Here is a 15120-nt window from a genome sequence, read left to right as displayed (position 1 = left end):
CTAAACTACAACTTTCCCTTCCTGCTCTGCAGAAGTTTTTACAGTGTCATCTAATGATATTATTCAGCTGATGTTTTTAAGATACATAGAATAAATACTTGTTTCACTCCTATTATTTTCCCTTTCATAGTAAGAAATGAGACAGTCTTACTGACCCTGGAAAAAAAAAAAAAAAGGCTGTACAGAGCTTCTGTACGATAAGTTGTGAAAGAATCTCAGAAACATGCCCATGAAAATGAGGGTATTTGGCTTATTTTCTAACTTCTGAACAGCTTCTCAGGCAAATGTGGAGTTCTTTGATTTGAATGCAACTTCCTAACTCTAAAGCTGCAATAATACACAGAGGTGGGAGCTGTATTTTTAGTTAATGGTGTATAACATTTTTCATCGTAAGATGAAGTTTTAAGTTGCTCATGGCATGCAGGCTCATTGTTTTCATAGAAAATTTCCAGCTGTGTAATTTTTAAGAATGAAGCAGGGGCATTCACAGTGTTTTGTTCAGTAGTTTGGGTTTTCTTTAAGTAACTAAATTGTAGTCATTGTGTTATTGTGTTCGAGCACGTTTGCATTCAGGAGCTGAGATATGAGGTGCAGTGAAGGAGGTATGATTTCCCAGGCTCAGAACATTTTATTCTGCTTTGTGAAAATACATCCAGCCCACCTGAAGTTTTAAGCTGCTGTAAGAAGTTTATCTGTTATGCGCCACCAGCAAAACTGGTCACAGGCTCCACCTTTCATGCACTCTTTTTTAATGATGTCCCAGGTGAGCTCTGGCTTCAGCACCAAAAAACAGTGCTGGAAAACTTGTCTATCTGTCCTACTTGTCACATTCATGTAGTCCCAGTGATCTCCTTGTCCAAGTGCAGAAAACCACAGGAAAGCTAGAGGAAAGGGATCACAGAGTGGAAGGGGCAAGGATGGATAAAAGACAACCACTGGAAAACATGGGATCCCAGGCCTGGAGAGACAGCCCAGGGTTGCTAGGTCTTTGCTCTCCAGTAAATACGTGGAAAGATTCCATGTCTGTTTTTCAGGTGGCTGGTTGATAGAGAACTACTTCCAGTGGTACCCATTATAACATTAATTCAAGTGAGAAGTCTCTGCCAGGATATAATGGTCTTAGCTATCCTCACAGCCACTTAAAAATCAGTCCATCCTTAGAAATGTCTGCATTTTCCTTAATTGTTAGTGGAGAGGTCTGTTCCCTTTTTTTTTTTTTTTCTGAAGAGATTTGTGTTAAGCAAAGCCATACTAAAAGCGCAAATCAAGTGCTCAGAAACAGAAAGATTCCTGAATTAATGTTATTTGAGCAAATGTAATTTTTATGTTCTTGTGCAATGCTAGACAAGTTTCTCAAATCAGATTTTCCAGACATGTTCATTAATTGGGCATTTCTCATGGTCTGGATGCTTTTTTTCCTCAAAGCAATTCAAGCTGGGATGCAATAATTCACAGCAGTGGAAGCTGGTCATTGAATATATTGAGTTCTATTTAAAAAATCTAAGCACCCTAATCCACTATTTCCCAAAAACCCACGTTTTTGCCCAGATTTAAAGTCTAGATAACACAAAAAAAAAATTAAAAAAAGAAAAAAAAGTAAAACAGTTTTCTGACTAATCTGGCCCATGTGTAAATTCTAGAGATGTTTGAAAACATATGCCAAAAAGTTTCTGATTATGTTGCCAAGGAGGGAAATTTCTGAATACAGAAAGTTCAAGAGCAAAATTATTGTAAGAATGTTTACAATAACATCCTTAATATCTTCTATAATTCTTTTTAACATATTTCTAAACCAGGTTTATATCTCCATTGGTAAGATTGAGTTAAGAAAATTGTATATGGCGGGATCAATCAGAAAGAAATGGGACATAGGCCTGAGTGCAGAAACAGTGACCAAGGAGGCTCAGTGCCATGGCAGATCTCCCCTAGCCATGGGGATGACACACTGTCAGCATGACAGTCAGCATATATGACAGCTCTTTTGTGGGAATGTTCTATTTACAGAAACAGAAAGAAATAGCTATTTGCAAGTTGCAGAACTTAACTAGATATAGGAAATGAAACACTGGCTTACCTAAATGTGAGTTATCTAACAAAAAAAAAAATAAAGGTTGTTGCAGTTATTTCTGGTCTGAAAGAATTTAGTGCCAGCACTGCATGTTCTAAAGCTACAGACATTTTCAAAAAGGAAACAACAGGGATACACTTCAAAACTTAATTAGGGGGAAATGTACCACAGATCCTGCCAGTCTTTATCAAAATCAAGAATTTATAAAAATATCTTAAGTGGTTACTGATTTCAAAGAACTAATTACCTTTTCACTTTTGGAATACTAAATAGAAGTTAATTCCAGCAAGAGGGTATTTTCCATGTAAGAGATTAAAATGTAACAGCTAGATTTCATCGTTTCCAAATTAATATGAAAACCTCAGTTTCCTCTTGCACTTCACTCTCATTAAAAATCCTTTAGCAGATCTATAAATTAAAAAATCATTGTGGTGCATTCTTACAATACACAAGCTTTTGTAAAATAATATTAGATTCCTATTTTGTATACAGAAAAAGGAAATAAATTAACTCCTGGGTAATATCCCTGAAACATTAGCAGTATGAATGGTGCTGGAGCATAATTAGGTTTGCAGAAACTCTCTCCTCTGAACACCCATACACTATGCTATTTAGGTCTAGTTTTGAAAACTGTAATTAAACAGTCAGAAAACCACTGGAAAAGAAACAAAATAACCAGCCACATAAAAGTCAGAGGGAGAAAACAAACAAACAAGCCCCTGGCTGATCATTTAGGTTTCTTAATGAGTGCTGGTAATTCCAGTAAGTTACAGAAGCCGGGAAGAACCTGAGGAGCCAGCTCCCTTCCTTTCAAACTTTAACGACTCTATTACACTTCAAAAAACCAAATCACTGTTCAGCTTACTGAAATAACATTTTTCTCCTGTATGCATTCTTGTCAGATAAATCTACAGCTAATAATTCCTCTCTGCCTGCTTGTTTATCCATACTGAAATACCAGGAGAAACACAATTCCCAGGGCTCCTGCTAAACCCCTTTGCCAGCCTGGAAAGGATTTTCAGGGGCTGGGAGTTTATTGTCGGGCTACAGCATGGCATCCATAGAGCAAGGAATGCTGTCCTGTTTCATCACCTCTGGCAACGATGGCTGGCACAGGGCTGGAAGAGCCACAAGGTTTGTGGAGAACTGGTGGAACTCCAGTTCACTTGGACCTGATGGCATCTCTGTAGCCCACCACACCGACAAGCTGGACAAAGCCACTGGACCTGACTGGACCCATGATGCCCAGCATTCCAGGGTCAGAAACAAGGGACAGACAGAAAGCCACCGCTTTTTCAACATATTCATCCTCCTCTCCCTGTTCCCATCATGCCACTTACACAGTTCAAAGCAGGTGGAAATCATTTACAGTTGCCTACTGGGGATTCCCTCAGCAAATGGAACACTGGATTAGACAGCTCATGAGTGGCTCTGGGGCTAGGGAGCACAGCTAGCAGGCACTGCCAAAATACACCTGGTGTCAGCTTACAGATCTCCAGGGAGACTTCCTAATTGCCGTAAATTAGCCGCCACTACTTGGTGGACAGCAAAGAATCAAGGAACTTTGACTTGTTGCTGTCCTTCCGCCCTTGCCCAGATGCTGCAAAGGACATCTTGATTTTGCCAGGTGTTCTGACAGCTGGCCAAGTGAGCAAGAAGCAGAACCTCATCCTCCCACCAGGCACACCAGGCAGACCAGGGGGATGGGGTGAGGAAGGGCACCAGACACGTTTTCATCCCTGCTCTGCATCGTCTCACTGCTGGGGCACTGGGAGAACTTGTGTCACTACTAATCTGAATTTAATCTGCGTTTTTGGTTTGAATGCAGGGCCACAGCCACACTCAGTTCACAGCCTCAGTCAGCTGTCTTTAGCAATGTTATACACACCCAAAATGGCAGAAAAATATTCAGCCAGCACAAATCTTCATGTAAATATAGCAGGAGGGAAAAAAACCACATTATGAACTTACAGGTAAATATGCACATAAGTGAACTCTGCCTTTTTGCCCACACCTCTGAAATGTAATAAAAGGACAATTCAGTCCTGGGGTACACGAACACTGGCTCAGGTACAGTTCATGAGTAAATCCAGGCTGAAGTGGATGTAAACATGTCCATGTGGCTTGGAGAAATGTAGACAATGAGCCCATGACTTTGGTACAGCTTTATCTGCAAGCAGATGGAATATCATTGTTTCTACACCTCCAGTCTGTAGAGCTGTATGAGACCAAAATTTACAGGTTCTTACTCCTTACTCTGGAGAAAGAGAAATATGGTTTTCACAAGGATCATGATCTGGGAGCTCCCATTGATTTTAGTCAGTGGCTAGCAATTCTGGAAAAACTCCTTAGGTAGAAGGCTTTGCTCTACTGTTTAGGCAGTCAGACCATCAGCTCCCTTCCTCTGTTTGTTGAAATCTTTTTTAATAAGTTATTAATGGAGAAATACTAAGAAATACTAAGAAAATGAAAGACAATTTGGGTATTAGATTTGCATGATATACATGAGATTTTTATTGTGTACTTGTTAGCTGTTTATCAACCTACCAATCCTCAGCCCTGAGGAAAAAAAAAACAACCAAAAAACAACAAGCCAAATAAGAAAAGGCCAAAATCAGAGGCCAATATGCCATAAAGGTCTCCAATCTCCTTTACTCTTTTCAGAAATAAAAGCATTTACTCACAGAGGACACATAACAGCAGATTCTGGTTGCTTTCCACAGTAGAAAAGAGACATGTTAGAACCTATTTCTTTCAGTTATCTGCAGTCACAGAAATGCCTTGATCCCATTGTCCCTGGACAGGGGACCCGCAGACAGATTTTCCACCCATGTCAAGTGGCCCCACACCAGCACAGCTAGACCTTGCTGCTGCCCTTCCTCCCTAACAGAAGCAGCCTGTAGACCATGCCATTTCCTGTACAGCCCATTTAGCACTTAATCCTTAGAATTAAAAAAAAACAAAAAAAACAAAAAAAAAACAAAAAAAAAAACAACAAAAAACTCACCAAAAAAAAGAAACAAAAACCAAAACACCTTAAAAGTGGAAAATGAGCACAGAAGCCACCTTTCCTTAGTCTTTTCTAGATAGAGACTCAATGCTTCACAAGAAAAAATCAGAGAAAAGTCATGAAGAGCTTTTGGTGGTAAAACTATTCTGATCTCTTGTAGCCTGAGTAACTGAAAGAGACTAGGGACACATTTTCAAGACTTTTAAAAAAAGATGTAATTATGGCATAAAGCTAGTACTGGTATCTTATAATCTTTCATTATGTAATTCTGAATGCACTGTAGGGTGACTTTAAATGGAACAGAAATATCTATTACCATAATACAGAATACTAGTAAGTAACTCCTGTGACAGAAGGGCATACGTATTTGGGAAAGAACTGCGAAAGCAGTTCACTTTTTCAAATTAACTCTGATCTCCAGATTTTGATACTGAATTTTTGAGTCATTATGTTTGAATAATATAAGGGGCTTGGTATATAATACACTGCTTTAGATTAGGGTTATCAAGTGTCTAATAAAGCAGGATGTTCATCTCTTTTGTCTTCTGGGTGAGAACCCTTTTATTATAGTGTGGTATCTTTTGTTTTAATGCTGCTCTGCAGTGGATTGCCAGCTCATTAATTTTTCTACTATAACACCCAAATCCCTTTGCTGATCAGTGTGCTGAATGATTGATTCCCTGCTCCCAGACTAATTTTTTACATTGGACTGCATTTACCATCTGGTAGATAAATCATCCAAAACACTCAAATTCAGAGCCTGGATCCAGTGATCCTCTTTGTTTGCTCAGTCAGCAGCATGAATATCACTTGCAAATGTGAGGTTGTGTTCTCTCACCTGGATAACTGTTCCATATTGCAGACACAGGTTTTAACAAAGAGCACTGAGACAATAAACCTCTTCTCATTAACAAAACAAAACAAAACAAAACAAACGAAAAAGTATCTGCTCTTTATGTTTTCTAGCCCAAATTTTTGTTTCATCCCTACCATAGCCACTTGCTTCTCACATGAAAAAGGGTATTTCTTACAGCACAGAACCAATTTTGCAAATTTCAAACACATTTAATTATTTTCACCAAGACATCCTTTTTAGGTGTAAGCACCTGCACAAGTGAAGAAAAGGACATCCTTTGCAGTTAAAACATAGAAGAAATACAATTAAATAAATTGCCTTCCCAACCCATGTTTTATATGAGAAAACAATTCTATAACCTCAACAGGAGCCTGCCCGTTTTATTTTCACTTTTATTACCCTGAAATGATACTTCCATAAAATTATACTTCCAATCAAGACAGCAAGACAGAGCTCTGCCTCACAGAAATATCTTGTCAAAATTCTGGGAGAGGTGAAGGATGAAGAAAAAGCTGTGGGAGAGAGATGGTGCTTCAGGAAAAGAACCATTCATCTGCCCACTGCACGGGGAGGGGACAGGGCACCCCTTTCTTTAGTCTAAGGATCTTTTGCTGCTCTTTTCTGCTCTGGAGAACCCCTTTGGCACAACACACTGACCTCTGTCTTTCCCAGAGGGATCAGGCAGAGGCAGCACACAATCAGAGTCAATACTAATTAGCAAAATGTAAACATTTCATTAGATCAACGCTTCCCTGAATTTTTAACGCAACAAACTGCTATCCAGCCACTATTTTTTTATCAAACTTTCTACGGAAATATCTGTTGAAAGCACTATTTTAGCTACTTTCACCAACCAGCTAAAGACTTTATAACTTGTTCATGTGTTTTATGGACACCCTTAAGGATTAAAACTTGTATTTTCAAAGCACTTATTTATTTTGAATGCCTAGACTTTTCTGGACACTTTCTGCACATGCACTAACACCTTTAACTGTCCCATCTCTTAAGCTTTTGTATTGCTTTGGCTAAGAATTTTGTTCAGTTCAAAATCTTAGAGGAAATAAAACCACTTCTGCAAATGATATTTGTCCAAACACTCATTCTTTGTAGTTATATGTGAAGAGTCTCTGAATAGAAAAGAAAGCAAGTAAATCTCTTGTGAGGTACAACAAGAGCCTCCATACACTTCAGGCTTAAGCAACAGGACACTTTGTCACCCACTGCTGAAATATGTGTGTTTACAGGAGGTTTTCTACTGCCATAGGCAAGCAGATGTGACAGCATGTTTTCATGGGGGGCTGTGTCCCTTCTTCCCTCACCGCCTGCAGTGCTCTCATCAGTAAATAACTGAGGCTGGTTAAAACACTTCCTAAAGAACCTTTTTTTTTGTCAGCCACAGGTGAACACTGACGTGTGTCAGACACTTGAAGCTGGGTGGAAAAGTGTCCGTCTGGGAAACAGGGCTGAATCTGGGATAAAGCAATTGGAGCCCTCAATGACGAGCATTTTGTGTTCCTCTTGAACACATTATCGTGATCAAGGGTAGATGAACCAGAGTTTGCATGGATCCAGCTCTCTGGCTTGCCTGACTGCCCCCATTCACCCCATCTGCTTCCACATGAATCCCATGAGACTTGTGTGAGGCACAGGAGATGCCCCAGGGCCTTTCCTTGAGGAACACGGCTGTTGCCTGCCAGCAAGCCAGGCAACTGGAATGAGACTGCCTACAGCTTTGCAGCCAGGCAGAGCCAGATTTCAGGAAGTTTTGGCCTCCAGACAAGACCTGAGAAGAACCATTTCATGTCCTGAACACCCTTTTTTCTGTTTGTCGACACTGTATCCATTCTCTGCTTTGGCTGCTCTCCAGGGGATGGTCCATGCACATTACAAAAGTACAGAGAGTTTTGTACCTGTTTAAGATACACAGGAGCACACTGAGGTCTCAGCCTGGTAGGAAAAGGTGGAGAAGACCGAGCACTTACCAAGAAATGTCAGATCACTTCAGAAAAATTACTGAGAGTTTTGTCTTGTTCCAGATTTTCTTTATTTTTTACATGTTTTCCTGCTGGTCTTAATTAACACTCTTTTTGAACCATGGATGAGGATCCTGCCAGCTTGAACATAGTTATATAATGTGGGTGTTTCAAGACTGTAACTGCAACTAAGTTTATTTTTATATTATAAAATCAAAAGAGGTATTACAAGGGTTTAGTTTTATTCTAAACCAGATCATTTAAACACTGTTTCTGTAACACAAAATCTATTACCAGAAAAGTCCTGCCTTTTCAGTCCTTAGAAATTGTCTGCCATAATGAGAATTTAAATTATCCTAAAATAAATCCTGATTTGCTAGTCAAACACTGCCTCCTCAGAAACCACACTATGACCAGTGAGGCAGTTTTAGAGCAACTTAAAAGAAATTGAACACTGATATCAGTGTAACATTAAATTGCTCTCTTAAACAGAGAAATTCACATCAAAAGATATGCAAATGCATGCAGAGCCTGATCTGTCTACCAGCTCCCAGCCAGCCAGGTCTGGGGATGTAACCGGGTCAGCGAGAACTAAAGTCTTTCAGGTACTCTTGTAAGCAAAGACTTTCACTGGCATCTTGCTCCACAGAACACAGAAATTCCCTGGCAAGAATCTTGAAGAGAAAAAAAAAGACCTGGAATTTTTTCTCCTTTAAAAAAACCCAACAAACATATGATCCATAAATCTCAGATACCTAATGGCTCAACTAATGGCACCACTAGATACTGTCCTAATAACATAAGATTAAATAATTCTGCTTTCGCATCCCCCTGAAGCCATCTGTGAACTGAATTAGAACCAAAGATACACTGTAGCTGTTCATCAAGACAAATAAACAGATTTCAGGTTCTCCAGGAAACTTTAATTTCATCAGATCACAGTTTTGACTGCTGAACTTACTCCTAATCACATTTTGTCTGTAACTTCTTATCCATTTGTAGAAGAAAAATATCGTACAAAGAAGACCGAGAAATGGTTTCATAAAATAAAATTTATTAGCAACTGATTTAGTGAAAAAAGCTCTTCTTTACACAGGAGTTCCACAAAATACAGCTCCACTGTTTCACACTCTCTCTTTTTATTCCTCCATTTCTCCATATTTCTAAATTGTTAGAATTTCAAGATCATCTAGGAATAAACTACAGCAATTAGAAGGGACTATTTAGTTTACAGCAGATCATTTAATTATAATTTTCTTATTATCTAAAGCAATTTTTAGAATAGAACAAATTTTTTAAGTAGTATTTCTACAAAGAATGTCCTTGGTCTTCAGTTTTACTGAGCATTACAGTCAGTTTAGAAAAAGACAGGCTTCCACCTCAATAATACCAACATGTCCCCTAACTCCACTCTTGCCCCACAGCTCCTGTAAGGACTTAGTGAGGAGGACACGCAGGAGCCTCGAGTCAGAAGAATAGACCCTTTTCCAACATTCCTGAGGCTCAGCATTCTTCCTTCCACAAATGCTACAGCTACTGTTATCCTGGGAACTATTGCCACTGTCTGCTTTGTGGACCCTGGCCAAAGTCTGACTGCAGGCTGGAAAAGTCACAAGTGCTTTCAGATGATGGATCAATGGTGGAATGCAATGATCTCTTTAGAGGAAAAGGGTACAGACTCTCAATATCAGTGGGATTCTCTGCATTTGTACCTCTCTACTCAAAATCCTTGACCACAGCTTCCTTTTTTCCAAGTCCAAGTAAATATTAACTCTCCCCTTTATCCAGTCTACTCTCAACCCTAGAAGAAAACTGACAAGATATAAAATATTTATTCTTACATCAACAGGAAGAAAAGGACCAGACTCCTTGTTTTCTCCTTAATAGGAATTACCAGAGAGATCTTGGTACAGAATGTAATGAAAATACTAAGCAGTATTTTCCACAACAAACACAGGTTCTTTTTTCCTCTTTTCAAAAAACCAATAAAGAAATTGGATTCAATCCAATCCCCTCAGTCAAGCCTCAATTGCTCCATCACACTACCAGTTCCCACTAGTGACAATGATGGAGTGACACCTGTTACAAGATGATTTTCTGCTATTCTGACACTTTCAATTCTACTTTAATTACCATTTGGCTCTTTAATCAGCAAAAGAATCTGCACTGCAAGGACATTTCATGTCTAGGCAATTACACTAAAGGGAAACAAATATATGCATGCTCCTGTCCGAGTTTTAATTTCTCTTTTTAATAATTGTTTTTACATTTTGCTTATAGTTGATTTATATTCATGTCTTATGATAGTTTCTCAAAGTGACATGTAACCTGACTGAGTTTAGATCATTTACTTCAGAAGTTCAATCGGCACAAATACACATCACATTTTATTCGGCTTGACTGTTATAATTCATTTACAGGAACATAACTCATAGTATCTTAGATAAAATAACCAATTATGCTAGTCCCATCTACCATTTCAGATTAAGTGTAACGATGCAAATACAAAACAACATGTAATTCTTAAAATACAGTGATTTACCTGAACCTGTATCCCTCTTACATCCCTTGCTCTTAATGTTCTCACCAACATGGCTGCATATCTTTAGCACAAATTAGTTTTGCTCTGTGTAACTTAGAATGATATACCAAACAAAACCCCTCATCCACTTAATTTGAGCAAAAAGCACAAAGGGTATGTCTGTTCTAGCTGATAAGCACAGATGAAAGCCAGTCTTGAGGCCACATCTCATTCTGGTTCACAGAGCCCCCACTGAGCCCAGGCAGAAGCCACGGCTGAGCTCCAGAGACCAGCAGTGCCTGAGGTTTATACCCTCCAAAATCCACGGTCACATCTGTCACGTGGACTGGGCCAAGGGAGCTACATGCTTGTGTTCACTCTCCCTTGTTACAGTGGGGACAGCCTGGATCCAAGCTTCAGACAACACAATAGTTTGGAGTAAGGAATAGTGCACATAGAACTCATTTTGGCCAACTCACTAATTCTCTTCAGGCTTTACCTCAAGTGTAGACATACCAAATATGAGTAGCTTTATACCCCATTTTACCCTAAGGAAAAACAGCTACAACAGCAATAGGTGTCTAGCAATAGTAAGCCTGGGGGAATCCTGCTACTGGGTCTGGAGGACAGACATGAAGGCACCTAAGAATGTAATGGAAACAAATGCACTATATTTGATCTTGAACAGGATCTCATCTTGCTCATTCAATCCTCAATAAACTATCTTGAAACAACTTTATCTTTAACCATTTCACTCAGAGAGATCTTCAGAAAATCAGGGGCAGCACACAGTCTGTGAGACTCAGAGGTGGTGCATAGAATCGTCCCTAGCAAGACTGCTTTGTCACATGAGGGAACAGCACCTGGAAAGGCTTACAACACAAGCACATACCTGTTAATTAAAATCCTGGGTATACACATCTATACCAGTGCACTCAGCAACATCTCTCACTGAGTCTGTGTACCTTCCACCTAAATCTGCAGCATTTGGTCAGTTACGATCCAAGTACAACCCCTGTGGCTCTACAGGTGACCAGAGCATATCTCACACCTGAGTTCCAACCAGACTAAAACCGAAGCTGACGATGCCCAGTTTGCGTCTCCAGAGAGCACCATCAGATTAGGAGCTCAGGAAGGAGCCATGTGTTGTACTGACTTCCACACATGGGATGCTCAATAACCCCCTGTAGTTCACAGACACCTTACTAAGGACACGGCTACCCCAGAGCCTGAGCACAGCATCACACCACCAGCACACAGACAGTCAGGGACTACTGGCAATATTACTGAAGAAGACTACAGGTAGTGCAGGGAATAATATAACATCTCTAAAACACTAGCCTATGACTCTCTTCTCCAGAAAGAAATAGCTTTTATTTTTGGTTGTTTGTTTTTAATTCTGGGTAAAACAGGATTATTTTATTTCATTAGCTTAGCAAAGTATGGATTGACAGATGAACAATCTTGCACAAGTCCACATTGTCAATTAACTCCAGATACGTCTTAATTCTCTGTTTCCTGCTCTAATCACTTTATCAAATGTTCTTCCTTTGGCCAGGGATGATGCAAATATAATTTAACAAAAGGCCAAGCTGCAATGCATATGCCAAAGGAGTAGAATCAAGGCTGGAAAAGCCATCTTAATGTTCATGTTGTCTGCCTGTGTCCTCCACCTTGCAACCTTCTTTTGTTACAGCAAACACTTTCTTTAGCAGCATATTCTGCAGCAATAAAGGAGAGGACTTCTGAAAAGCATTTCTGAAAAGAAATAACAAATAAAGGTAGCTATATAATCTAACAATGATAAAATGTTACCAGCCCAGGAACCATCTCAAGAAGTGCAAAAAACCTGTTAAGGCAGCAGGTCAGAACGACACACATATTAAACTTGCAAAGCAGCAGAAGAAAGGAGAAACATTTTTCTTCTTTGAATATGGAAAGCAATTTAGTCTACTCATTTGAAGTAGTCCTAACGTTCTCAAGTTTACCTTTCAGTATAAACAGCAATGTATGTGGTAGCAGTCCACTGAGAAGGGTGCTAATGCCAACATCTGGCCCCGTGTGTAAATACAGGAAACTCGTCTTTTTTCAGGGAGTAGCTCCCTCAGTAAAAGTTAATGAAGCTGTGCAAAGGTAAGCGAGAGGAAAATCTGACCCAGATATTGTGTGTTGATGTCAGTTCTTTCAAAATAAAGTTGATTGCCGAAACCCTGCCATTTTGCATGAAACAGTTAACACATTGACTGCAGAATCTGACTACTGCATTTAAAACAAATTTTTCCTTCCATATTTTTGTAATTACCCGGAAAAGAGTGGCTGCCACAAGTATGTATATAGCACCTACATTTCCTTGTGCCTATTTTTAGCAGAACCAAACCATGCTGAATGCCTTCAATATAGCATAAGGTTTCCTAATTCCAGGCTGGAAAGCCCTCTTTCTGTGACGGTTTCTAAATAATGATATCCCTGTGCTCCACATCATCTTAGAAACTTCCTCATACATTTCAGAAGCCTTCCATATTTAATCTCACTGATTTATGTTCATGCCATGCTCTAATGACCCACATGTCTCTGATGGGTAAGCCACTAACGCCAGTGACACATTAACCTATTAACCTCTCTTTAAAAATAACCATCATATTCGTACAAATAGAATGAAAAGTCAGGCAGCAGCAGCAAAACAGTAGCATTGTGGTACCACACACTAACACAGCGTATATCTAAACTGGGCAAAATGAAGAGAGGCATTTCAAGAATGTGTAGCAGACTTATTATATTGCAAGACCATTTTGCCACAGTTTGCTGGTCTGCGAATTTGATAGCCTGCTTTAGCAGCATTATCCGTATTGTAAAATGTAATTGGGAGGAAGATCACTCTTCCGTTCACTCATTTCTTGAAACCTCCGCTACAGTTTGGGGACCTAACCCTGGAAGGTACCGACAGTTCCTTCCAACGCGTAAATTGCCTTCCAATCACGCTGAAGACAATGGGAACGGGGGGTTTTGCGCACAGGGTGAGAAACCTTCATCACCTTGGAGAAGGCACTTTGCACAGCTCTCGCTGGCGATTCGTGCAGTGGAATAAACCTATCATTTTAAAAGGCAGAAGGAGGCATGCACAGCCATTTTTCAGAGAAAAAAAAATCCCTTTTTTAAATAGTAGTTTTAGAAGACAGACAAATCTTTCTAAAACCGTGTAAACTTTATATTGTATGTATTTACTTTGTTCTACTTCATAACTATCATATCCCTCAAAATCTAAGAAAACGCGCTGCTGTCATGTCAAACCACATTGCAATCTTATAATACCAGCATGTAATTATGTATATTATACATAAATCATGCAACCAAAGCAGGGAAGAACCCAAAAAAAAAGCTTATTCTGAGCACATTTTGCTGCCTTCACCTGGTCCAGAGTGGATCTATACAACAGCCGGCAGACGGACGGGCGGAGAGGTTACCCCGGGTCTGGGCTGCTCACATCTAGAGTGAGACGCAAGAAACAGCCCGTGTGAGCCATCGGGGGCTGCTCTCACGGCTCGCACCCTCTGCTAGCGGCAGGACGGGCACGGGGCGGGAGAGGACGGCGGAGGAGGGGGCGGGATGCGGGCAGCCCCCGGGACGGCCGGCGCGCACCTGCCGGCACCGCGGCGGGAGGCAGCGGGGAGCAACAAAAGCCGAGAGGCGGCGGCAGAGCCCTTCCCTTCAGCGGGGAGACCTCGGAGAGGGGGCTCCCCGCGCCCCGGAGAGGGGCATCTCCCCGCCGGCCGGAGAGCCGGCTCGCCGCAGCCGGGGCCGGGGCGGGCGCCGCTCCTTTGTTTTCCGCCGCCCGCAGCGCCACGCCGGGCCGGGCCGGGCGGAGCAGGGGGGCCGCGCTCAGCCCTCCCTCCACGTGCACGCGTGGGCTGCCCGCAGGGGTGGGCGCGGGGCGGGAGCCGGCGGGGCATTACCTGAGCAGTTGATGCCTTTCCCCTTGCCGCCGCCCTGGCACTCGGAGCCGGGCAAGGGATGAGAGGCGCGGCCGGCGGGCAGCGCGGAGAGGGCGAGCACCAGGAGGGCCGAGGTGTAGCAGAGCGCCAGCGGGGGTCCCGCCCGCAGGAGCGGCCGGGCGGCGGCCGGGCTCTCTCCCAGCATGGCGAGGGGCGGCCGAGGAGCAGCGCCGGCGGCAGCGGGATGGCGGCGGCAGGCCCGCAGCATCAACCGGAGCCCGCGGCGCCGCCCGGGCGGGACCCTCCTTTCTCCGCCGCGCCGGAGCGCACCTTCAGCATCCCCGCCGCAGCGGCCGCACGGACCCGCTGCTGCCGCCGCCGCCGCCGCCGCCCGGGAGCGGGCAGGGCTGTCCCCGCCGGGGCCGCGCTCCGTCCGCGCCCGTCCGCCCGCGGTGCCGCCTCGCCCCGGCCGCGCTCCTTTGTGCGCGGCGCCCGGCAGCGCCGCCGCTCCGCCTGCAACAAAGGGAGCGGAGCCGAGAGGCTGCTGCTGCCGCCGCCGCCGCCGCGGAGGGGGAGGAGGAGGAGGAGGGAGAGAGAGAGCGAGAGAGAGAGAAGGGGGAGGAAGCACACGTGATGGCAGCCCCCTCCCCCGGGACCGGAGGGGAGGTGAGGGGTTTCTCCTCGCTCGGCGGGCAGGGCGAGCGGCGGCGGCAGCGCCCGCCCTCACGGCGGGGCCGCCCCCGCGGGGAGAGGGTGCGGGTCC

At 42.7% G+C, this 15120-nt stretch overlaps 1 protein-coding gene across 1 annotated transcript in view; it reads right to left on the bottom strand.

Annotated features, from left to right (window-relative positions):
- Positions 1–14810, bottom strand: part of TMEFF1 (transmembrane protein with EGF like and two follistatin like domains 1) — a 112585-nt gene extending 97775 nt beyond the window's left edge. The window contains exon 1 of the mRNA XM_058832216.1: positions 14379–14810. Coding sequence (XP_058688199.1) covers positions 14379–14625 — 247 coding nt within the window. The 5' untranslated portion in view covers positions 14626–14810. The remainder of the gene's footprint in view (positions 1–14378) is intronic.
- Between the last annotated feature and the right edge of the window lie 310 nt (positions 14811–15120).

The sequence above is a fragment of the Poecile atricapillus genome, chromosome 2 (assembly GCF_030490865.1).
Source record: "Poecile atricapillus isolate bPoeAtr1 chromosome 2, bPoeAtr1.hap1, whole genome shotgun sequence".
Lineage (NCBI taxonomy): Eukaryota > Metazoa > Chordata > Aves > Passeriformes > Paridae > Poecile > Poecile atricapillus.
The sequence above is the reverse complement of the archived record's forward strand: the minus strand, read 5'-3'. Positions and strand labels throughout refer to the sequence as shown.